Below are 26,052 nucleotides of genomic sequence, written 5' to 3' on the forward strand. Positions count from 1 at the left end.
GTGGTCAGGTGAGGCATGTGAGTTGACTTAAAATGTCATAATCGTGATGAAATAGAAAAAGGTAAATTAAGTAAATATTATTTTCCACTGATCTGTGTTTAAGATACATTTTAAGTCAACTCAAGACGTTTTCCACAGTTTCTGAGATTAAAATCGCAGAATTTGAGTGTTGTGTGATCACAGATGGAGTGGAAACTCCAGGTCAGGCTCTGAAACGCTGTGCCTCATGTGTGACGGCAGGCCTCAATGTTAACAGAGACGTGCTCTGGAAACACTTATATAGGCCCACAGAAAAGGCTTTAGGTGAGGCATGCCTCACCAGCAGGGGGCAGACGTGAGCTGACAGCTGCTTTGTAGCTACACTGGTGCTGTAGAAACAGACTTAGGATGTCTTTCTCCATTGAGAGGAAGAAACTCATATAAATTAAAGGAAAATAAGGAAGACTTTTCCAACAGATCATAGAGCTTTTTGTGGACGATTGGCACGTGGACTCAAAAAGTAAGGCCAAACATGTTTTTCAATGATTTGTTTTTAAAAATAACATGGGAGTATGTGGAAAAATGTAAGTAAAATAATTTATTTTATTTATGATCATTTTCAATCAATTTTCACAGACAACATTTGATAACTGATTAAAGCACCAGAATTTGAAGTTGGAAAACCACTAGAAATAGTTACTGAGGGTCAAATGTGTGCTGAACACATCTGTATACTTTCATTTGTTTACAGCACATATGAATAATTTATACACAAGAAGAGTGTTCTATCCATCTCTAAAAGACATATTTTCTGGAGGACAAATATGTTCTTGTGTGTATTTTATATTCTGTTAGCTGCTGTTGGATGAATGCTGAAATATGTAAGTCTTTCATTGTAAATCTGACTCCAGAGGAGTCGGTGCCTCACCAGCTATCAACCTCACTGCAGGTTACTGCAACGCAGTAGTCTTTATTAACAAATAACAGTAACAACTAACTACTAACTAATGAACTAACTACAGAGGTGTTGTAGAATGAGTATGTCTGTGTAAGAGGAAGGAGCATGAGCGCAAGAGAGAGTGAGAGTCTCCCTCTTGCGCTGCAGGCGCTCCTTCCTCTTTCTCACACACGCGTGTGGTTTCAGCACGTATACATCCTCATTCTACAACACATGTTTCAATGTGGGCACATGCGACTTATGGACAGGTGTGGCTTATGTATGTACAAAAGGTTTTATCCTTTTAAAATGTAATGGGTGCGGCTTGTAATCAGGTGTGCTCTGTAATCCGGAAATTACGGTAGTCCCCAGGGCCAAAGGAATGGGAGATTGTTAATTTGTGCATTTAGTTAATGTCCATCTTCACAGGGATACAGGAACCTACCCTGTCACCCTGGATGGTTTACCAGTCCATCACATGGCCACACAAAAGCAGACAACCATAAACATGTCTATGGGAGAATTGAACAATTCTCCACTTCAGGAGCATGTTTATGGACTGTGGGGGGAAGTTGGAGTTCCTGAGAAAACACACAAATGTCTGAGAAGATAATAAAAACTCCACACAGAAACACCTCAGTTGGGATTTGAACCAGGGCCTTCTCAATATGAGTAAAGAGTGCTAACCACCAGGAATGCATGACTCTCACCCTATGGGCTCAAAGGACTCCAATGGTGAGACTCAGGTTCTAACAGGTTAAGAGTGTCAGTTTCAGTCTGTCAGACCTTGTGCATTTTTTATAAAACACATATTCACCCTTTTCCAAAATAATAATTCAAACTATGATTCACATTCTGTTAAAATCTACCATATTTACTAAACATTTTATATAAGAAAAGCTCAAAATGCTTGGTTCCATAGAAAGCCAAACTACTTGTTTACCATACAAAACAGCCACAAGTTTAAGAAAAAATACTTTGTGGTTAGATTTATCGGCCACGGCATTTTTTGGGTAAACATTTTTTTAATTTTTAGATTTTACTTTTAGCATAACTGGTAATACTTGAACTAAATTTGGTTGCAGCGTTTGCATCAATCCGGAAACCCCAAAATAATGAGTCAGCCATTTAAAGTAGAGTATTTACCTAATCGTGGTCCTAATGATAGTGAGAATACAGAATGCAGAATGTCTTCCAAAGCTTTTTAAATCTCCATACTGGGTAAACATTTCAAATGAACTGTTAAAGTTTCAAATAAAACAGAAGGAAACTTCAGACGCCACCTGATTCTAAGCAGTCCCAGGTAACAGCCATTCTGGATCTCTGGATCTGTGGAGTTGGCCCTGTGCCTGAATACAGATGAGCCTGTCTTTGATGTTCCTCTTTCCCACAAAGTCTTTCCTCATCACCAAACACAGCTCTATTTTAGTTTTGCTTGCGACGTTTCTATGGTAACCTAAATACTATGCAGCTCCTAAGAAAGGGAGCCCTGGCAGATGGCAGTGATTTAAAAAAGTTCCATGAATGCCATCCCTTTAAAATGACTGCTGAGCAGAGGCTCAAACGTTGTTGCTGCTGTGGGCAAATTTGTTCTGATGAACTTGAGAAGAGAAAAAAGAAAAGAAATAGAGTGAACACATTGTTGGCAATGCTCATTAACATTTCCTATAATTGTGAGATGAGTCTGACTGACCATCCCCCCTGGCAATCCTCACCTTAACCCCAGTATTCATCCCACTGTCTGCACTGCATGACCTCTATGCTTTTGGGTTGATATGAACGTCTTCATTCTTAGGGGGAGTGCGGAGTGGGCTCAGATAAAAAGGAAAGCCTTTTTCATCAATCAAATTTTCCTAAGAGCACTGTACTCTCTGTACACAGTCATGTTCTCCTGACAAAAGTGGATCTACACATATAAATAACACCCCAGACCTCAAGGTTGGAGGGGATCTCTGCTCGGATATCTGTTTGTGTATTTAAATTAATGGATTAACATGTACACACCGTAATATATGCAGGTTATATTACCATAATGCTCATTCTTCCACTGTTCATAACAAACTGGTATTAGATTTTTAGAAGTCTTTCTAATTTTAACTGTGGTAATGGCAGATACCAGACAACACATCTCTTCAGGTTAATTTTGGGTTATAAGCTAATTGCATGTACCTTGGGTTTGTTTCAAGAATTGGGCCAGATGTAAACTTTGATTTTTCTGTCTGCACTGATGCTAAAGAGCCAGCAGGTTGCAGATCCCCTTTTGTTTCATGGTCTCTACAGCAGACTCCACCCACTGGTCTGAACTGGCAATGGCTGGGCAACATCAAATCCCATCTTTTGTATCTTAGTGGGAGTGACATCAAAACATTGTCAAAGGAAAAAACTGGCTGCCAGAGATCCCTAAGTTTAACCACAGCTCTCCACAGCAGTTTACTGGGTGCAGTAACTTTACAATGATTGGGTTGTTTGAGACTGATAAAAAAGTGACTGGGCTTAGTTCACAGACATGCACTGCTGAAAAATAAAGGAAATACTACAAAAACACATCCTGTACCTGAACAAATTAAATATTCTTTTTAAATACTTTATTGTTTTCATAGTTGCATTTGCTGACAACAAACAAAAAATGATTAACGTAAAATACATTTATTAGCCTATGGAGGTCTGAATGTACAGTCAGGGCCAGAAATATTTGGACAGAGACACATTCTTTCTAATTTAGTTTCTGTACATTACCACAGTGAATTTTAAATAAAACAACTCAGATGCCATTGAAGTGCAGACTTTCAGCTTTTATTCCATGGGTTGAACAAAAAGATTGCATAAAAATGTGAAAAACTAAAGCATTTTTAAACACAATCCCTTCATTTCATGGGCTCGTAAGTAATTGGGACAAATGAAATAACTGAAAACAAAATGGTCATTACTAATATGTGGTTAATAAACTCTTTGTTGGCAATGACAGCCTGTAGTCTTGAACTCATGGTCATCACCAGATGCTGAGTTTTCTCCTTCTGAATGCTCTGCCAGGCCTTTACTGCAGCAGCTTTCAGTTGCTGTTTGTTTGTGGGCCTTTCTGTCTGAAGTTTAGTCTTCAACAAGTGAAATGCTGCTCAATTGGGTTAAGATCAGGTGACTGACTTGGCCATTCAAGAATATTCCACTTGTTTGCTTTAATAAACTCCTGAGTTGCTTTGGCTGTATGTTTTGGGTCGTTGTCCATCTGGATTATGAAACGCTGCCCAATAACGATATATAATATTAAATAATCAGTATATACTAATGTACAAATATAAACTGAAATGAAGAATGTCCGAAATTTGTGTGCAAAATTGCGTACAAAATTGTTTTTTGATTATTGATTTTGCCACTCCTAATACTGTAGCAGTTTCTGGCATGTTTTTTTCTGTTTTCTCAGCCTAATGATGGCTCCTTTCACCTGCATGGAGAGCTCCTTTGACCGCATGTTGTCTGTTCACAGCAAAATCTTCAAAATGCAAGCACGAGTCCTCTAATCAACTCCAGGCCTTTTATCTGCTTCACTCATAATGACATAACAAGGGAATTGCCCACACCTGCCCATGCAAAAGCATGGAAGTCAATTGTCCAATTACTTACCAGCTCATGAAATGAAGGGATTGTGTTTAAAAATGCTTTAGTTTTTTCACATTTTTATGCAATCTTTTTGTTCAACCCATGGAATAAAAGCTGACAGTCTGCACTTCAATGGCATCTGAGTTGTACAAATATTTAGGGTCCTGACTGTAGAATCGTACTAAAAATCAAAGTTGTGTCATTTTACGTTTTTTTTAAGTTATCATTAACAACATTATTGTTTTTTAAGTTTTTTCATTATTTTCACAATAAGGTGTTACAAGGAGCTTAGTTAATTTATGTGATATACGTCCAGTCCGCCACCAGATGCCGCTGTTCTGTGTGGTTTCAAAGCCCTGAATGGTTGGTTCATGTTTCCCGCACAATTACATGAACCCATGGGAAAGCTTCATGGGGCTTCTATTCCCATCCCTAGGGATGCCCGTTTGACACGGTGCTTCGGCGCGCGGTTCACCTTCATGAAACAGAGTGTTTCGGCACAATGTTTCGGGGCGTGTGTCAACTAGAGCAGATCAGGTGGTTGATGACATATGACGCGCCAAATGTTTCGTTTGGTTGAACCACGCTTCAGATGTCACTTGTGTTTTGAACAGTTGGGCGCGCTTTTCTCTAGAAATGCGAAATGAATCCTGAACATTTCCCGACCAGTTCCATTGTTTCCCCGAAATTGGCATCAGCGTCAGTTCATTGTACTTTACCATGGCTCCTATTAAAAACGTTCTGTGGCTCAGGATCATATCAACTCGGTTTTTCCTAATAAGACACTACATCATGAACGTTGTGTATCAAAAAAAACAAAAGAAAAGACTGCAATCAATGTATGGTGGCACGCCAATTTCTTTTGATAAGTGATAGTTCAGTGGAATAGCCAATGGCATATGCATCCAGATGTTCTAGGTTCGAGTCTGGCACCATACATTTTCTTTTTGCGTGTTTTTTTTTCTTCACGTGATATGTATTTTGCTGTGTCAAGCACTTCTCACAGAAAGCGTCACATATTTCGTTGTTTTTTTTTTTATCTTCTGTTTTACGTTTTTCCATCATTATTTCCACATTGAAGTGTTAGAAGGAACTTTGTGTCGATATACATCCAGTCCGCCACCAGATGCCGCTGTTCTGTGTGGTTTCGAAGCCCTGAATGGGTGGTTCATTTTTCCGGCACAATTACATGAACCCCAATGAGGCTTCATGGGGCTTCTATTCCCATCCCCACAAAACTAAACTTACTTTGGGCAAAACATGAACACATGGCAGAAGACAGCAGGGAAGAGACGCTATGGACCAGCACAAGAGGAAGGCAGAGACAAGACTTATATACAGACAGGACTGACAAGACACAGGTGACAACGACCAGGAGAGATTGGAACCAGGGAAGTAAAACTCAAAAACATGACATGCTGGAAACCTTCACAATAAAACAGGAAACAGAACTCAAACATGACAGAAACAAAACGGAAAGCAAAAGCCAATACAAAGAAACCCAAACCATGACACTTTCACTAAAAAAGTATTCTGAGCAGAAGGTGTTCTTTGAAACAAGGCTTTGCAGTCTCTAATTGTAGTTGCTCTTATACATAGAGCAATGTGGCCGAAGCTTCCATTGTTGCTCCTCACTAAACCTAAAGTTGGGCAGGCGCTTACCAATGCAGAATCATACACTTGCTGGCCATTCCAGCTTTATGACATGGCGCCTTATCCTGCTTCAAGTAGTCATCAGAAGATGGTACACTGTGGTCAAAAAGTGACGGATATGGTCAGCAACAATAGGCTGTTGTGTTTGAACAATGCTCAATTGTCACTAAGGGTCCCAAATATCTCCCATAACATTACACCACAACCATCAGCCTGAACCACTGACACCAGGCAGGATGGATCCATGCTTTCATTTTGTTGATGCCAATTTCGGACCCTACCATCTGAATGTGGCAGCAGAAATCAATACTCATCAGATCAGGCAACAATTTTCAGATCCAATTGTCCAATTTTGCTGAGTCTGTCTCAGTTTCCTGTTCTTATAGCTGACAGGAGTGGCATCCAGTGTGGTTTTCTTCTGCTGCAGCCCTTCTGCTTTAAGATTGGACATGTTGTCCGTTCAGAGATACTCTTCTGCAGACCTCGGTTGTAACCACTGGTTCTTTGAGTTTCTGTTGCCTTTCTGTCAGCTGGAACCAGTCTGGTCATTCTCCTCTGACCTCTGGCATAAACAAGGCCATTTCCACCCAGAACTGCTGTCCACTGGATATTTTCTCCTTTCTGAACCATTCATCTGGAGATGGTTGTGGGTAAAAATCCAAGTGTATGAGCAGTTTCTGAAATAATCAGACCAGCCTGCAACCATGCCATGTTCAAAGACACTTCATTAACCTTTCTTCCCTGTTCTGATGCTCAGTTTGAGCTGCAGCCGATTTTATTATTACGCATTGATTTTAAAATTCTCCTATTTGTTTTTAAATGTCTCCATGGACTCGCCCCAAAATATTTGTCTGACCTGATTCAGGTGTACAATCCCCCCCGCTCCCTTAGGTCAACAAATCAGACACAGCTGGTCGTCTCGAAGACCAGGAGAAAACTGAGAGGTGACCGAGCCTTCTCAGTCTTCGGACCAAAAATCTGGGACGAATTGCCCCTGTACCTCAGACAGATAAACTCACTCAGTATTTTTAAATCTGCTCTTAAAACATATTTTTTCACTTTGGCTTTTAACTGAGTTGGGATCCGGACCTATTTTATGTGTTTTATGCTTTATATTTTTATGTGCTTTTATTAATTTTTGTATTGTTCAGCACTTTGGTGAACCTTGTTCTGTTTAAAGTGCTTTATAAATAAAGTTGAGTTGAGTTGAGTTGAGTTTATTGACCATGTCTACATGCGTAAATGTATTGAGTTGCTGCAATGTGATTTGCTGATTGGAATTTTGCGTTGAAGAGCCATTGAACAGGTGTGCTTAATAAAGGAGCCATTGACAACAACCAATACAGAAGAAAGGTATATTTTGTCCTTCTCATTGGAAGCAAACTCCCAGAGTAAAAATCCTTGCTTTGCCTCATGAAACCAAAGAATGTTTGAACAGTATGGGCATCTGATGGCTGACTGCATCCACTTGTAGTGTTCCCCCAGCGAGACTCTGGCCAGAGTAAACAGCAGCAGAGCTCTGCACCTCCACTAGACACATCACTCTGGAACAGCTGTTACCATTTAGCTGGAAAGAAACCACCAACATTCTTTCCTCAGACTGAATATGAGAAGTTCAAGATAGCAATCAACACACATTCTTTGACTGAGACCGTGCAGAAGTTTCTTTATTTTCCCAGTGTAAACATGCTGTGAGAACACGAACAGGGCCCGCAATGTGACCTCAGAATATTGTTTAGATCCTTTAAATATTTTTACACTGTGATTATGTTGTCAGCTTTGTTTTTCTTCCAGACAAAAACCTGACAAGTACATCCAATAACTGCCTCAGTTTAAGCTTAGAAAGAGTTGTTATTTTAGTGCTTTCTTTGTTTGTTTTTTTGTGGCACAGGTTGTTCCACCCTTATTGTGGCCCTGCAATAATAAGCATTATTTCCTTTGCTATCTTTTCCCTATTCTTTTATCTCACTCATTGTTATGCATTTCCTTTTATGAAATGTTTGCGATGTGTTCTTTGTGCACTTTAAAGCAGGGATCACCAACCTTTTTGCAGATGAGGGCTACACAGGACCTGTTTACTGCAAATTTCCAAAAAAACAAACAAACCACAGACCAGTATAGTCATAGTGATGATGATAATAATTAGTTGTAGGTTTTTTTTACTCACACGACAATAGTAATTATTTTCCACAATTCTAATCAATGATTTACACAACAGTAATGACAAGAAAACCATGTATAAACATGAAACATTGACATATTTATGTTTATCTGCTCATTCATGTAAGTCAGAAGGGACACAGTTGCACTTTAGTTTTGAAAAAAAATCCAACATAATCAAAGGAATGTTTCTGTTTATACATTAACATTTTATTTTATAAAGTATTAATGAATGCTGGAAAGTCTCATGGTCTTTCTTTTGGCTGGGTTTTTTAAAATTTTCCTATACATTTTAAATACAAAAGTATTTTCACTAAAAACAATTGTGCTGTAATTTTTTTCTAAATAAACTGATAAATAACATTTTGTGTTGAAGGCTAATCTGATTTAACAATAAAGAACAAACACAACACTTTTTCTGATAACACTGTACCCATGACACTCACAAAAGTGTTATAAATGTTCAGACTATACAACCCTTAATCCAGTGTTGAAAAAGAATGTTACACTCTTGCCCAGCAGATGGCGTAACCCTGAGCACAATTATGGACAATTGCTAAAGTTTAACTCACAAGTTGTTCATGTCTAGCAATTGCAGTCAGAGTAAATCTTCTAAAATGTCTCTTTCTCCTCCTTGCCCTCTTGTGCTTCATTTCAGCTCGTTTTCGGTTTGATGTCATGAAAAACTGTTGAATTATTGCCAACAGACACACAGAAAAATTAATGTTCAAAGGGATTTTCAGTAAGATACAAGAAGAAAAAATGCCTACTCGCACAAGCCCATAAATGGTTCAGCAGGGAAAAAATAATAATAAACATTGCCATGGACTAGGAACTTGTTGGTTTATTTCTGAACAAAAACATTGTAAAAATGTCTTATTCTCTGTAAACCAGCAACGTTTTTCTTTATCAGAACACAGTAGATTCATAAATAGGTTTAGCAAAATGTTTAAATTTAATAGTTATTTACTTCTGCAAAATTGTAACATCATAATCAGCGTTAAAAAAGAAAAAAGTAGTTAGCCTCCAGACCAGGTGGTGGCGGTAATGCACCATTCTGTTGTTTGTCAACCACCATATGAACTACACCTGAAGAAGAAAAGTATGGTGTCCGAATAACTTTTCAAATCCAGGGCTCTAAATAGTCCTGCAGTGTATAGTTTTTTAGCAGTTAGGGAATATGGTGGGAGTTCGGATATAGTCTTTAATTCCTTTCTTTGAGCTGAAGGCGTCTTGTGTTTGACATATTTTACTTCTACAATAGGGGTTATAAATCTTCTAACACATGTCTGAATGAACCCCTTTTGTAATCTAGGTCAAACTTTATTCATATTAATCATATTTGTAACAATTTTGTGTTGGATCTGACGGAAAAGAAAAGAAGGGAAGAAGAGTGAGGGATGTTAGAGAGGGGGGGGATAGGAGGGTGATTATAAAGGGAGGGGGTTATCATAAATCATCATAAAGAAACAAGTTGGATGATTATAATCCTTACGGTTAGGTTCATATTTAATACAAGTTTAGAAGGGGGTGGGGCCTGTCGACATACACACTAAAATGTTACAAACATACCTGTTGGCTCTAGAAATGTTCAAATACAAACATGTCAAAATGTACACAATACCACTAATGTTCACACATACATACGCATTCAGACCAACACGTGAAACCTTTTGTTCAGTCACGCAAACTGGGCAACGGTGAGATAGCACCTTTGCTCTAGTGAGTGTTTCTGATCTTCTAAAATGGATGATGGAATGTAAAAAGAAGGAGGGAGAGTACCCAGTTATCTCCACACTATGACCCCCGCCGCAGTAGCAGCAGCAGCCAGGACCCCCCTAACACCCGCAGGGTAGCAGATAGAGAACAACCGCCCACCGGGCGATCACACCTGCCCTCAGCCCAGCCCAGGGCCAGCAGGACCAGCAGGACCGCCACTGGGGCCCCCAAAGCCAGAGAGCAGGGAGGCACCGTGGGACAGAGAGTGCAAGCAAGCTCCAGCCCAACCAGAGGAGCAGCCCCCTGCCGCTCCAGGAGGGCCCAACGCGGGGCCCGGCCCCTGATGAGCACCCTCAGCACTAGAAGAGCCACTCACCACCACTCAGGAGATCTGAGCATCCCCCCACCGTGACCCCAGGCACGGGCAAGGCCCCCCAAGGACGATCCGCCCCACTCCCGGCTGCCACCCACCCAACCACGGTTAGTCCAGGACAAAGCAAAACAGGGGCCAGCCATCCACGTCCAGGAGGAGGACACCCAGGGGAAGAGGGGGTCCACAAGGAGTGTTGTAAACATGGCCCGACCAGGCTTGCCCATAGTTGGAATTTTGGAGAAGGCTGGCTCACGAGGGCAAGGACCAGAACCCACAACACAGAGACATCGACAACCCCCGGCTCAGATGTGATCGGATCCCCAGCTCTTGGTCTTGCCAGATAACTCAGGGATCCCTCTCCCTGCGTGAAGAGAGCACCGCCAGGCCTAGGACGTCAGCACCCAGGGAACACGGCTGCTGTTGCAGAGAGTCTGGTTCCCCCTGCAAGGGATGGGGTAGGGGACAGAAAATCAGAGGTCCCACCTTTCTTGTTTATGATGAGTGTGTTTGTGAGCGTATGTATGTGCACGTATGTGTGTGTGTGTTGGAGTGTGAATTTTTGAGAGGTAAAGGGTGTGTGTACTAATGGGGTGCAATTACAATTGGCGGGTAGGCCACTGAGGGGACACCATCTGAACCAAATCATTTATCAGTACCCATCCTGGCTACTGTTGGTTAGGCGGGTACACCCTGGGCAGTCTTTCTCACAGGGCCAATGGAGCTGGAGCGATCCCGATCACTGTCGGCTCCCAAGGAGGCGAGCTGGCGGCCAGCCACGTGGTGACTAACCCTCACAAAAGAGGAGAAAATGTTAGCAACTGGCAAGTATTCATTTCAGGCCTTTCAAAATAAAATCAATCGCGACAGACTCTTTCTTTTAAATTCTATCGGGATATATTTAATTCGAGTTTTATCGCTCAGCCATAAGCTGAACCATCTACTGGCCCTTTTTTAGCTGTAGCAATCCTCTGAGGTGGTACACACACCATCAGTGTTTCAGTTGCACATTCTTCCTCACAATTTGTTCTGTTCCTCTCTTCACTCCCCTGTCCAAGACCGGTTCATTCCTCTTACCAGTTGCCACAGGTCATGCATGGGGGTCTGGGTTTAATTTGAACCAACAGGTGAACTAGATCATATAGAAATTCAAATGGATTTAGGACAAAGTTCTGTAGTTCAGTCCTCACACTGAGTTGGGGGCACAGAACTTGGCAAGTGGGGATGCAGAGAATAGTAAATTTCAGTTCACTGCTACGTTTTCCTTCTTTGAAAGTACTCAAGAGCTGCAGCTTTCTTCTTCTGGTTTTTCAGTTTGGCAGCTCCCTTAAGGACGTGGATTCTAAAAAAACACATGAAAAAAGCACATTTTGAAACTCTTGATTTAAAAATGCTTCCAGGAGTTCCATTTGATGACAAAAGCAGCTGCAGAGATCTATTTTTAAGCTGGTGCTCTGGCCTGTCCAGGTAATGTGAGCCCAAAACACGAGATCACTGTCTCAAGTTCCTTGAAGGAGAAACAAAATGTTGAAAATTCAATTCAAACCACTGTAACTTTATTTTCTTTGCTGCTGACATTTTCCAAATGACAAAACCTGACTGCTGTTCTTTACACCATTAGAAGGCCTCAAACTTTAACAGATATTTTTAAGGTGGAGACACAAATGTCAGAGACAGAATTTCTAATGACAAAATGATTTAAAAATCCTGCTCAAGACATGACAATGTTGCCTTTATGTTCCCATGAGAGCTCCTCTTTGCTGCAGCCAGGTTTGGGAACTGGGTGCACAGGGAAATCTCACGCAGTGACAAGACCCTCAGGGCTGCTGCAGAATGTGGACCAGACATTCATGTGACCTTATTACCACAATGGAAGACATTCGTCCTGCAGACTTCCATGAACAAGACGCCTTGAATGTAATACACGACCCATGACAAGAAGATAGATTGTTGCAGATGTGAAAGAGAACCCAGAAGTACAGCTCATGAGCTTGACACTAGTTTTCCCACAACAGTGCGATAGCATCAGTGTGAGATGGCTGGATTCTCATTGCAGTAATTGTTCCAAAAAGGCACAAAACAGGCTTTTTAGAAACGTAATAATAATAATAATAATAATAATAATGCAATAGCTTGTTTGAAAGGGGCTGTGCAATTCAAAAAACACACAAACAAACAAACACATGCTTACATATTAATAAAAAAGCCAGAATTAGTCAAAGGCTAGTTTTCATCTGGCCATAATGTAAAAAAAGCACATGTACATATACAATACTTATTGTACAAATAGATAAGTAGATCAACTATTAGCATTTGAAAAAAAAGGTATGATCCTTTAATAGACATTGATGCTGGAACCACAATGTGTCAAGCATCAAACTAAAGGCCTCAATAAGATCCTCTCTATATGTTCATTAGTCCATTAGGGCCGGTCATCAGCCATCCTGCTCTAAATGTTAACAAAGAACAAAGTCAAGACTCAAGCCGTGGCTCCAGTAATTAGTATGTCACGCCATTTCTAAGTGCTGCTACTAATGACAGAGCTGGGCAGCACATGCATGATGATTGTCATTTTGCGAAAAGGACTTCAGAGAGCTGTATTTCACTCACAGTTTGGTAAGGCTGTAGTGTGATCTGCAGAGGATAGATGAGCTGTGTGGATCCCAAAATCTCTTCCACTTCACTCAGTCTAATATGAGGAGGTTTAGGGTGTATTGAGACTGGACCAATCTGGTTTGCTTAACGTGAACACGAGTTAATTTCCTCTAATAATCTGAAACATATTTGCAGTCTGAATGCACCCAAGTGGACCCTGGTGCTGGACCTAAGTCTGAATAGGTTCTGTGCTCAGCGTGTGGCTAAAGGTGGAACAACTGGACCGAAAATTCCAACGTAGCCAGGGATTGCAGATGTAAACAGAGTAGGAAGGTAGCAACCCTAAGCCATGGACAGGGGCGCCACTACCTAATTTCATAGGGGTATGCGGCCACGTAACCCCCCCCCCCCCCCCACACACACACACACAGACATAAATGCACATATTAAAACGCCCCTTCCACCCCTCCTAAAGGTATCTAAACATCCACACAACACCTTTATTGTTTAAATGTATAGAACTCATTACTTATCTGATCATAGATATGGAAACAGAAAATTTTTGTGAACCTTTTTCAACCGTGTTTTGCCTCAATGATTCCCCAAATTTGTGTGTTGAAGGCCATTCAGAAGAATCTTCTGAGTAATGCCCTCTCCTCTGTACATCTCTGTTCTTCTCCCTCTTCATCATCAGCTGGTCGTCTCTGTTCTTCTCCCTCTTCATCATCAGCTGGTCGTCTCTGTTCTTCTCCCTCTTCATCATCAGCTGGTCGTCTCTCTTTCTCTCTATCATCATTATCTTCATCTGAACCTCTCTCCTCATTCTTCTCTGTTGGGACTGATTGTCATGTATGTCTGCACTTGTTTTCCCAGAATAGGTGAACAGGTGTTCAGCAGAAGTTTAAACCAGAGTGAGCATCTCGGTTTTTGTGACTTTAATAGTTTAATGATTCCTCCCTCATCTCTGCTCTCTTTTCTATCAGATGCATCACCAACTTTATGTCTGTCTCCTTCACCTTTTCTGTGTTTTTATCCACTAAATCATACGGTCAAGCAACAATTATTTCATGTTTAAAATAAATTAAACATCTTGCTAATGCATGTTTTTTTTAAAACTAAGAATACTATTTAAAAATGACTGACTTGATCTGAACTGGCTTTGCCCTGAATGTCCACCATCAGACCAGCCTGTTTCTTTCCTCCATCTGTCCTGATTCTAGATAGAATAGAATAGATTTCTTTATTGTTTTCAAACATCTCCAAATGTCTTTTAGCCAAAGTGATATTAAAAGCAAAAGTCTAAAGGCTAAATATGTAGGGCCCTTGGTAGGGGGGGTGCTTGGACATCACTGCCAGCAAGCAGCAGATGTCCTCTTAGTGCCCTACCCGCCAATTTTAACTGCACCGTAGACATTTAGGGCCCCTTGGTGGGGAGGGTAATTGGACTGTGAGTAATCAGGATATGTCCTCTCAGTGCCCTACCTGCCAATTTTAACCGCACCCCCTTAGTACACACACCCTTTACTCTTCAAAGTATACACTCCAACAAGAAAAACACCCATACATACCAAATCTTCAACTGTGGGTGAGCCTGGTCGGGCCACGTTTACATCAACTGTGGGTGAGCCTGGTCGGGCCACGTTTACAACACTTCTTGTGGACCCCCTCTTCTCCTGGGTGCCCTCCTGCTGGGCGGGGATGGCTAGCCCCTGCCTTGCTCCTGGGTGGCTGCCTGGAGTGTGGGGCGGGTCTCCCTTTGGGGATCCTGGCTTGTACCTGGGGTTGGGGCGGAAGGGATGCCCAGAAGTCTGGGTGGTGGTGGGGTGCTTGTCTGGGGCGGGGCCCTGTGTTGGGCCCTGCCGGCGCAGCGGGGGCACTGCTCCTCTGGTTTGGCTGGAGCTGCACTCTCGGTCCCCGCATGCCTCCCTGCTCTCTGGCTCTGACCCCGCGGTGGTCCTGCTGGCCTTGGCCAGGGTGGCGGATGTTATCGCCCGGGGGCTTTTTGTTCTCTATCTGATACCGTGCGGGTGTTGGGGGGTTCTAGCTGCTGCTGCGGCGGGGGTCTTGGTGTGGGGATGGCTGGACACTCTACCTCCTTCTTTTTAAATTCCATCATCCATTTTAGAAGAACATAAACACTCACTTGGGCACAGGTGTTAGCTCACCTTTATTTATTTTGCATGATCGAATGAAATATTTCACATTAGTTGGTTTGAAGGCACAAGTATGTGTGTGTGAACAATATTTGTATTGTGTACATGTTGACATGTGAACATTTTTGGAGCCAACAGGTGTGCTTATAACAATTGAGTGTGTGTGTGAACAGGCCCCGCCCCTATAGACTTGTATTTCATCTGAACCTCACCGTAATGATTATAACCATCCAGAAACTTGTTGCTTTATGCTGCTTCATGGTTTTACCCCCCCTTTCTATGTTCACCCTTCCACCCCTCCACCCCCTCTCTAACATCCCTCTCTCTTCTTACCTCTTTTCCATTTCCATCCGGTCCAACACAAAAGATTTTGATTAAAACAAATTATGTTTGGCCTCGATTACAAAAGGGGTTTATTCAGACATACCTCTGGTTTGTCAGAAGATTCATAACACCTGTTGTTAAAGTAAAATATGTTCAACATAAGAGGCCTTCAGCTCTCATCTGTTTGCCCAGCTGTTGGACAGGACAAGTAAAAAAAAAAAGCAAAAGGCTGTAAACTAAAGTCACTAAAAAAATCATAATAATTATCCAAACTTTTCACATAAAAATAAACAAAAACACCATCTAATCCACCATCGCACACATTTCTCCCTTCTGCCCATAGGAGCAGCTTTTATCATCATTTAGTGTTGTTTCATTCAAAGGATAAAAACGTTTTCAGTGTTTTGGTAAATCTAGTGAAAGAAATTATTTAGAACAAAATATGTCATGGTGCCTCTATCAGTTCTTCTCCCCCTCCCAGCTCTGCTTTGCTCCTGACTCCACCAGCTGTGACTGCTCACCTCATCAAGACTCTGCTATACTTAAGGAGACCCAGCTCCAGCATTCTTCGCCAGTTCGTTGCCCCTGATGGACTTCATGCCACGAGAGTCACCTGAGTCAGACGCTTCCAGGAGCAGCCGCTCCATTCCTGAATCTCCTGAAGGAACCTACCTCGTCCTAGGCTTCAGCCACGCGACGAGTCCCGAGCTCGCCAAGATCTCCAGCCACGCCACGAACCTAAACTACATCCGGACCTCAAGTCTCGCCACGATCGTCAACTTCGCCAGAACCTCCAGCCACGCCAAAACCCCCAACCACGCCGGATCAAAATAAACCCAATTACTTACCTTACATCTTACCTGTGTCCTCCTTCCGGGTTTCAGCATCTGGATCTGTCTCATCCTCGGATCATGACAAAATCAGCACAAACAAGCTCCTTTATTTTCTCTTTATGATTATTGATGCTGTAGATCCTGATGAGTACAGCTGCAAGACACTTGTTACCATTTTACTGGTAGGTTTAACCTGAAACCTGAAGCTGTCTCTCAACCATTTAGAGAAGCTTTTCTTCATTCACACCACATCTTTGTCCCTTTTGCATCTTCTGTTTTGAGCCTCACATTGTTTTGTTCTTTCGCCTTTCCATTTAAAGCACTCTGTCATCAGATGATCACACAATTTAAATAAAAACAATCAGACGCGAGCGAGGCTCCGCGAGAGCGTGCTCCAGCACGTTGGATTGCGCTCTCTGTACAAGACCTGAGGGAGGGAGGGAAGAGCGGCTGCGGGGGGGGGGGGGGGGTGCCCAATCAGTTACGATGTGCTTCTGTTAATGATCATATCATGTAAATATATGTGTTCAAACAGCTGTGAAAAAAAATAAAATACGGACTATAAATAATTTTCACAACTTCAGTTTGGCGACCGCTTTGGCCGGCGCCACTATGCGACGCATATGCTGCATACCCACTTTTTGCGGACAAACGTGGAGCTACGCTGAGACATAGCAACTCATAAAAATGTGGTTGAATGAATACAGTCTCATTAAAACAACTGCTAAATGTGGTGCACAAATGTTTCCCTGACAATCTACATGCCATTTATACTTACCAGTGTACCTGTCATGGTCTGGCGGAATTTTCTGACCGACCCAAACGCTGGAACCCAGAAGGACACTTGGAGACGTAAGGTGAGTTAAGAGAGTTTAATTCACAGGTGGTGAGTATATAGCAGGATTCTTGATGTGGCGTGGCGGCTGACTGGAGGTTTGTGGCAGGACGATCCAGAGTGCGTGGCTTCGGCTGAATCCAAGGAGGGGAGCGACAGAGGAGGACTGCGACCCGGGGTTCACTCGTGGTGAGGATGATTCCTGAGAGCGGAGCAGAGAGGAACAGTTAGCGAGGCTGGAACTAGACAAAGCATGAGCTGGCCAGACATAAGCACCGTGGGAGGAAAAACGGACTGGCGTCGAAAACAGGTCCTGGATCTCCTTAAGTAGGCGGAGATGGAGATGAGGTGAGTGGAACCAGCTGGTCGCGTCCAGAGCAGAGCAGGAAGGGGGAGGAGGTAGGTAATTGACAGAGGCACCATGTCAGTACCTTTTTAGCTGTCGTCTTCTCGGTAACCGTCTTACATCATGCCTCCACCATACCAAAGTAGTAGTAAAAAGTATTGTACCTGCCATGGATACAGGCGTTCAAAATTGGTCAGGGAAATATATAGTTTGAACAAGTTGAATATCCCACCAATTATTACAAAGCGCAGGACTTCCATTTTTCATTCACTCAATGCTTTTCTTCGCTCTTAAATATTTCACAGTCAACTGTCAGTTCTATCAGAACAACATGGAAGAGTTTGGGAACAACAGCAACTCAGCCACCAAGTGGTAGACCACGTAAACTGATGGAGAGGGGTCAGCGGATGCTGAAGCATAAAGAGGTCGAGGACTTTCTGCAGTCAATTGCTACAGAGCTCCAAACAGACCTTCAGATTTGTCCAAGTCCAGCATGCAGAGAGATTCATGGAACGGTTTCTATGGCCGAGCAGCTGCATCCAAACACACATCACCAAGTGGAATGCAAAGCGTTGATACAGTGGTGGAAAGCACACCGCCACTGGACTCTAGAGCAGTGGAGACGCCTTCTGTGGAGTGACGAATCACGCTTTTCCATCTGTTAATCTGATTGAGGAGTCTGGGTTTGGAGGTTGCTAGGACAACGGTCCATTTTGGACTGCACTGTGCCGAGTGAGAAATTTGGTGGAGGAGGAATTGTGGTGTGGGCTTGTTTTCTGGACTTGGCCCCTTGGTTCCAGTGAAAGGAACATGTAGAAACGCTCAACCTTGTGGACAGCCTTCCCAGAGGAGTTGAAACTGTAATAGCATCAAAAGGTAGACCCACATTATATTGAACTCTATGGGTTAGGAATGGAATGGCAATTCAGTTCACATGTGAGTCATGGCAGGTGAGCCAATACTATTGGTAATATAGTGTACGTCTGTGGCAATCACCAACAAATTTATCAGTTAGTTGTGACAAAGTTCTTACCTGACTGTGGTAAAGACCTGTGAGCTTCATGAAATGAACACTGATAAGGCAATATAACTCAGGGTAGAGACACAAGTCAGTAGGAAAATGAAGTAATGAAAGAGTAAAAGGAAGTCGGGTCATGGCATCTGGAGTTATTGTCCTCTCTTTGTCTTTTTCTTAAATAAACTAACTAAACTCTCCCATTATTTTATTCTGAAGGATTTCTTTTTTCTTTTTATTTTTTTTCTTGTCCTGTCCAACAGCTGAGCAAACAGATGAGAACTGAAAACCTCATTACGGTCGCATTTAGATGTAATACAAATCTAGAAGGGGCGGGGCCTGTCCACACATACACTCAAATGTCACAAACATACCTGTGGGCTCCAAAAATGTAAACATACAAAACATGACAACATGTACACAATACAACTGATGTTCACACATACATACTCATTCATTCAGACCAAAACATGTGAAAAATTTCATTTCAGCTGAAACAGAGACTTAAACATGCTGCATTTGAGAGAGTTTAAAAGACTGAAGTTTAACAGGATAATCATAGATTTAATAGTGATAACTTCTTGTTTTGATCATGTTTCTGACCCTTTGTATCATGGCCAGTGCTCTCTGTTTACTTTTATTTCGACACAATAACTTCAAATTTACCTAAAACATGCTGAAATATAGAAACTTGGTCATGTAATTCTAAATATGAACACATAATGTATTCTTGCTCAAAAACCAAAAGCATGAAATAAAGTACCCACAAGTTTCATCTGTCTGCTGATTATAAACAGTTTCTTCTCCTTAATAGAGTTTTTCTCTGATCTATAAGAAAGTCTTAAAGCTCACGGGATTTCCAAGTCTCTGTCTCACTTTCAATTCTTTGTTTCTCTTCTTGAGTATTGCTCTGGGTAGGGAGTTGAACAGTAAACAGAAATGGCTTGAAATTCCCTTCCATTTGAAGAACAAAAACAGGAACCCAGTTCAGAGCTGTCCACCGTCCCTGTTCAGTGGTGCATGACAAGAGGCTGATCCGCAGGAAGTGTTCTGAGCTCAACTGCTGTGGCTTTCACATTCTGATGGGATGTGGTCATTGCCCCCCCCCCCCCCCCCCCCTCTCTTACATGCATGTAAAGAATTATTTAGGATGACTGACCATGCATCACAAACCTATAACACTTCTTTGGAGCCCAACACCTCTGTCCATACAGTGAAAGAGACTTTAGAACAAAATTGCGCTGCTTTTTGTTCTGTGATTTTTTTTTAAATAGCTGTCTAGACATTCTTTTATCAGGTTTGTAGGGACTGTTAAGCTAATTACCTTTAACTAAGCAAGATGGCAGCTTATAAGGGGCTTGGTGTTATACAACAGTCACCAAGTGAATTATTCATACCCCAAAATAATTTTGCCTCAATTTAGGGGGAAAACTGATCAATGTTTTGCTGAATGTGAAGATTGTTATGTCAGGTTGTATCACAACGCTTAAAAACTACAGTCAAAGAGTCAAGAATTATTGGGTTAAAAAAGACTGAAGGGACACTCTCAAAATGTGGTGTTGGTCACGGGGCCTGGGTGAGGGATGTGGCCGTGTTTAAATTGAACTAGCCCACACCCAACCCGGGACCTGTACTTGTCTGTTTCCTGAGACAGGCACCCAGGGACAAAGTTATTGTGGCAGCTAAAGAAAGACACGGTTTAAATGGGAAGGATGTCTGTCTGTCTGTCTGACAGAAGGCAGACGCCTTCATATCAGTGAAGCCAAAGCTACTGGAGTGTCATATAAATTACACACCAGCTCACCCAGCAAACATTGTGAGTCAAGATAGGACAAAAACAAGAACTGAAAAATTAATCAGCGATGATAGTAAGTGGGAGGAAAGTGTTGAGGGGCGAGCCACACATGAAGTTCATTCCAACTGTCGGGCAGGAGGGTGGATCAAATCACCTTTCATCAGGACTGCATGTAAGATAGGGGGCAGTGAATTACTGAAATTAAAGTTTTTTTTCTTTACTTTGTTTTCTTTTTTCGAGTTCAGGTTTTTCACTCTGCAAAGTGATTCAAAATACAGGTTCAGTTGTTGTGGCCTCAGTTTATCTGTTCAACTTTACATTGCTGTTTTTCATGTTAGATATTTAAGTTTGGGCTGGAGGTGTATCATGCTACCTGGGGACAAGAACAATATTATTATTATTATTGATGACTGGTAAATGTGTGAAGTTCATGTCTTGGGGTGTTTATGAAAGTGATCAATCTGTAGGAAAGGTTTAAAATACTGTCTACTCAAAACACATCAAACAGAAGCAGCATTTCTTCAGGAGACTCACTTCCTGCCCAGAGAAGAGTCCAGACTCAGAATGGGATGAGCAGGACAATTATTTCATTCAAGTGTACCCAATGGTCTTTTTATACTTATCAAACAAAATATTAATTTTACTTCAATAAAAAAACATTGAAGAGTTAGAAAGCAGAGTGTCATGGTGCCCGGATCAGTTCCCCTCCCCTCCTCCAGCTGCTCCTCTCCTAACCACCACCAGCTGTCGTCACTCAACCTCATCAAACCCTGCTGTTAAAAGGAGACCTCATCCACCAGCTCATCGCCAGATCATTACCCCTTATGGTGACTAAGCCTGGTCTCAAGTCAGATTTTGCTTTGCTCTCTGTCTTGCATCTCGCCTTTGACTAACCTTGGTCTCCTGCTTCAGGAAACCTTTGCCACGAGTGACATCAGTGGAACTCAGGACTCGCTTCACGGAGCACCGCTGGAGAAATCCCAACACGCCGACCGCGTTCGTACCTCCAGCCACGCCACCAACCACAGCCGCCTCTGGATCACCCTCGGACCTTCGGACCTCATGGGAGAAAAATAATAAATAACCTTCTTACCTGTCACTTACCTGTTTCGTTCTCTGGGTTCCAGCATTTGGGTCTGCCACGCTAAGGAAATCATGACAGAACGATCTGGCCAAACTCCGGACCCAGCTGACCCAGAGGGACTCCGCTTCACCATCAGCCAACAAGGCATCGCCCTGGGCCGTCAAGCCGCCGCGCTGGATCAGATCGCTTCCTCCCAACAGGAGCTTTTTCGTCGGCTGGACGGACTTAGCCAAATGCTAAAGGAGGCTACAGGTCAGTTAGCTTCCCCGGCTACCACGGCTACACTTCCGGCGCCCAACAACGTTGTCACTTCCGCTTCCGCCGAATCTCCGGAAAACATCCGTCTACAGCCAGAGCCGTTTTTCGGCGACGTAGAGACCTGCGGCGGTTTTCTGCTCCAGTGTCATCTGATCTTCCAGCAAGCCCCGAGGTATTACCTTTCAGACCACAGCAAAATCACGCTCATTATCAACTCGCTTCGCAATAAAGCTTTACAGTGGGCTCAAGCTTTCTTGGCGGTCCATCCCATATCCCATTTTTCTTATGAACATTTCCTAGGGGAATTCCAGCTGGTTTTTGACCAACCCAAGAAACAAGAGGAAGCCGCATGTAAACTGCTGGCGCTCAAGCAACGTAACGTCCTGTCTTTGATCATGTTATCGATTTCAGAATCCTGGCTGTGGAGGCTGGATGGTCAGATCCCGCTCTCAAGGGAGTTTTCTACCAATCCCTCAATGAAAACATTAAAGATCATCTCTGCACACAACCTGAGACCTACACCTTCGAGGAGCTCGTCACGGCCGCCCTTCTCTCGGATACCCGTCTACGTGAGCGACAACGTGAAAGACCACCCCCTTCTCGCAAAAGTCCCACCAGATCACCACTCAATGATCCACCACACATTCTTCCGAGCCCACCTTCCGACTCTCATTACAGTTCGGGGGAGGAACCCATGCAGATCGGACATTCCAGGCTAACCCCAGAGGAATGACAGAGACGTCGCTTGGAAGGTGCGTGTTTCTACTGTGGAAAGACTGGGCACCAGATAAACCAATGCCAAGCACGGTTAAACTCCAGAGCCCCCCGTTAGATGACAGGCCACGGGTGGGTGGAATTTCCTCGGTTAATAAACCTTTTCTTCACGTTCCTGTCAAATTAGTTCACGGTCCCGGAATTATTGATTTACAGGCTTTAATAGACTCTGGAGCTGAACACAGCCTGATCGATCATAGCATTGTTACTCGTTTATCTTTACCTACCGAGCGCCTTCAGTCCCCTGTTAAAGCGGCCGGCCTGGGCGGTCAACATCTGTCGATCATCACGCATTGCACTAAACCTGTACTAGTCATTGCCTCGGGTAATCATAAAGAACACCTCCGGTTTTTCGTCACTCACACCCCCCAAAACCCCGTCGTACTAGGGTTCTCTTGGCTCCGGCAGCACAACCCCCAGTTCGATTGGAGTCGCTCCACTCTCTCCAATTGGAGTAGTTTCTGTCTCGCCAAATGTCTGCAGTCCGCCATGCCCTCTGTTAACACCACTGTTTCTGAACCCGACAACATTGATCTATCTAATGTGCCTGAATGCTACCACGACTTGCGTCTGGTCTTTAGTAAAGCAAAAGCTAGCGCCCTGCCACCGCACAGACCATATGATTGCTCCATCAATCTTCTGGAAGGGGCAGCCTTTCCCAAAGGTAGTTTGTTTAACCTCTCCGGTCCCGAGAAAGCAGCCATGGAGAATTACATTCAAGAGGCGCTTTCCTCGGGACACATTCGTCCCTCGTCCTCTCCTGTTGGCGCTGGGTTCTTTTTTGTTCAAAAGAAGGATAAATCACTACGTCCTTGCGTCGATTTCCGCGAACTGAACCAAATCACCATTGAGGACAAATACTCTGTTCCATTGATTTTGTCTGTTTTTGACTCTATTCAGGAGGCCCGTATCTTCTCCAAACTGGATTTACGTAATGCGTGTAATCTCGTCAGAATAAAAGAAGGTGACGAATGGAAAACCGCCTTTAACACCCCCTTAGGCCACTACGAGTATCTCGTCATGCCTTTTGGGCTTACTAACGCCCCTGCGGTTTTCCAGCGTCTAGTAAATGATGTTCTCCGGGATTTCATTAATCGTTTTGTGTTTGTTTACCTCGACGACGTCCTGATTTACTCTAAAGATCCGGTTCAACACCAGGAACATGGGTTCTTCAGAGGCTTTTCGAAAACCAGCTTTTTGTCAAACCTGAGAAGTGCCAATTTCACACCTCCGTCATTCCCTTTTTCGGGTATATTTTCGAGTCTGGTTGTATCCGTCCCGATCCCGCTAAGATTGAGGCTGTGTCGTCTTGGGAACCGCCACCCACACGCAAAAAACTCCAGCAGTTTTTAGGGTTCGCAAATTTTTATCGTAGATTCATCAGGAACTACAGTGCCATTGCCGCCCCACTCACCCAACTCACGTCCACCCTCAAGTCCTACGTCTGGAATGACGCTGCTCAGGACGCCTTCGACACTCTCAAAAAACTCTTTATAACAGCTCCCATTCTCATACAACCCAACCCCGCTAGACAATTCGTGGTCGAAGTGGACGCTTCGGACTCTGGCGTAGGGGCCGTCCTCTCGCAACGTGAGGAGAAGACGGGCAAGTTAAAACCCTGTGCCTTCTTCTCTAAGAAGCTCACCCCAGCCGAGCGCAACTACGATGTCGGAAACCGGGAGCTTCTAGCTATCAAACTAGCTATTGAGGAGTGGCGCCATTGGCTGGAGGGAGCGGTCCATCCTTTTGTCGTCTGGACAGACCACAAAAATGTTGCTTATCTACGCTCTGCCAAAAGATTAAATTCTCGCCAGGCTCGTTGGTGTCTGTTCTTCGACCGTTTCAACTTCGTCATCACATACCGACCAGGGAGTCGCAATGTTAAGCCAGACGCCCTCTCTAGGATGTACTCCTCCTCTGACGACCATGACACCACTGACTCCCATATCATCCCCGGCACCTGTTTCATCGGAAACCTAACATGGGACATAGAGACCAAGGTCATACAGGCCCAAGGTGAGGAACCTAACCATCCCGATCCTCCCGTTGGTACCCTGTATGTTCCTGAATCCCTTAGGTCCGAAGCCATAACCTGGGCCCACGCATCCCGTATTGCCTGCCATGGGGGTGTCGCCAGGACACTCAACCTCCTCCGCCAACGGTTCTTCTGGCCCTCTATGGGCAAATATGTCAAGGAGTACGTAGCTGCCTGTACCACCTGCACTCGCTCCAAGTCGTCCAGTTCTCCGCCCTCAGGTCTGCTCCATCCTCTTCCCACTTCTAGTCGCCCCTGGTCGCACATCGCCGTCGACTTCGTCACTGGACTCCCCATGTCTCAGGGTAATTCTGTTATACTCACGGTCATTGATCGTTTCACCAAGTTTGTTCACTTCATTCCCCTGTCCAAGCTCCCATCTGCCTCAGAAACTGCGGAGGTCCTGGTCCAGTATGTCTTCCGTCATCATGGGATCCCGTCCGACATCATTTCCGACCGAGGCCCTCAGTTCGTGTCCCAAGTCTGGAAGTCCTTCTGTTCCGCCCTGGGGGCCTCGGTCAGTTTGAGGCCTATCTCCGTTTGAGGCTGCCCTCGGGTACCCACCACCCTTGTTCCCTTCTCAGGAGCTGGATCTGGCTGTGCCCTCCGTGCAGGGACACCTCCGGAGGTGCCAGGACACTTGGCAGCAAACCAAGGCCGCGCTCCTCCAAACCAAGGAGAGGAACTGCCGATCCGCCAATCGCCACAGGGTGGTGGGTCCCAGCTACCAACCAGGTCAGAAGGTATGGCTTTCCTGGCGGAATATTCCTATTCAGGCCACCTCGAGTAAACTGGCGCCCCGTTATATTGGACCTAATGTCATTGAAAAAATCATAAATCCCACCTGCGTCCGGCTCCCAACGGCCCTCAAGGTCCATCCTGCCTTCCACATTTCCCAGATCAAGCCTGTCATGGTCAGCGTGCTTTGCCCGCCTTCTGCTTCCCCGCCATCCGCCCGGCTCATCGACGGCGCTCCTGCCTACACGGTCAGTCGTGTTTTGGACATTCGACGACGGGGCCGTGGTCATCAGTATTTGGTGGACTGGGAGGATTACGGTCCGGAGGAGTGCTCTTGGGTCTCCCACTCCCTGATTTTGGACCGTTCCCTCCTTGATGACTTTTTTCTCGCCCACCCGGACCGGCGTCCTGGACCGCCTGGAGGCGGTCGTTGAGGGGGGGGGTACTGTCATGGTGCCCGGATCAGTTCCCCTCCCCTCCTCCAGCTGCTCCTCTCCTAACCACTACCAGCTGTCGTCACTCAACCTCATCAAACCCTGCTGTTAAAAGGAGACCTCATCCGCCAGATCATTACCCCTTATGGTGACTAAGCCTGGTCTCAAGTCAGATTTTGCTTTGCTCTCTGTCTTGCATCTCGCCTTTGACTAACCTTGGTCTCCTGCTTCAGGAAACCTTTGCCACGAGTGACATCAGTGGAACTCAGGACTCGCTTCACGGAGCACCGCTGGAGAAATCCCAACACGCCGACCGCGTTCGTACCTCCAGCCACGCCACCAACCACAGCCGCCTCTGGATCACCCTCGGACCTTCGGACCTCATGGGAGAAAATAATAAATAACCTTCTTACCTGTCACT

General features: G+C 44.1%; 1 protein-coding gene and 1 long non-coding RNA gene across 2 annotated transcripts; one reads left to right on the plus strand and one right to left on the minus strand.

Moving 5' to 3' along the window:
* The first annotated feature begins 303 nt into the window (after positions 1 to 303).
* Positions 304 to 26,052, plus strand: LOC144990015 (uncharacterized). Its single transcript, XM_078942372.1, has 4 exons — positions 304 to 499; positions 17,099 to 17,174; positions 17,262 to 17,341; positions 21,221 to 26,052. Exon 4 carries the CDS (start codon positions 21,464 to 21,466, stop codon positions 22,367 to 22,369), a length of 906 nt encoding a protein of 301 aa, XP_078798498.1. The 5' UTR covers positions 304 to 499; positions 17,099 to 17,174; positions 17,262 to 17,341; positions 21,221 to 21,463; the 3' UTR covers positions 22,370 to 26,052.
* On the minus strand, positions 17,175 to 19,612 carry LOC110017682 (uncharacterized). Its single transcript, XR_002293154.3, has 2 exons — positions 17,429 to 19,612; positions 17,175 to 17,354 (listed from the first exon to the last, which is right to left on the minus strand). It is a non-coding gene; the product is annotated as an uncharacterized LOC110017682 (long non-coding RNA).

This window comes from Oryzias latipes, chromosome 24, assembly GCF_053564925.1.
Source record: "Oryzias latipes strain Hd-rR chromosome 24, Olatipes_Hd-rR_3.1".
Lineage (NCBI taxonomy): Eukaryota > Metazoa > Chordata > Actinopteri > Beloniformes > Adrianichthyidae > Oryzias > Oryzias latipes.

Bases quoted from the DNA above. Each gene is read 5' to 3' on its own strand.
- LOC144990015 (XM_078942372.1), top strand. From the start codon at position 21,464: ATGACAGAACGATCTGGCCAAACTCCGGACCCAGCTGACCCAGAGGGA.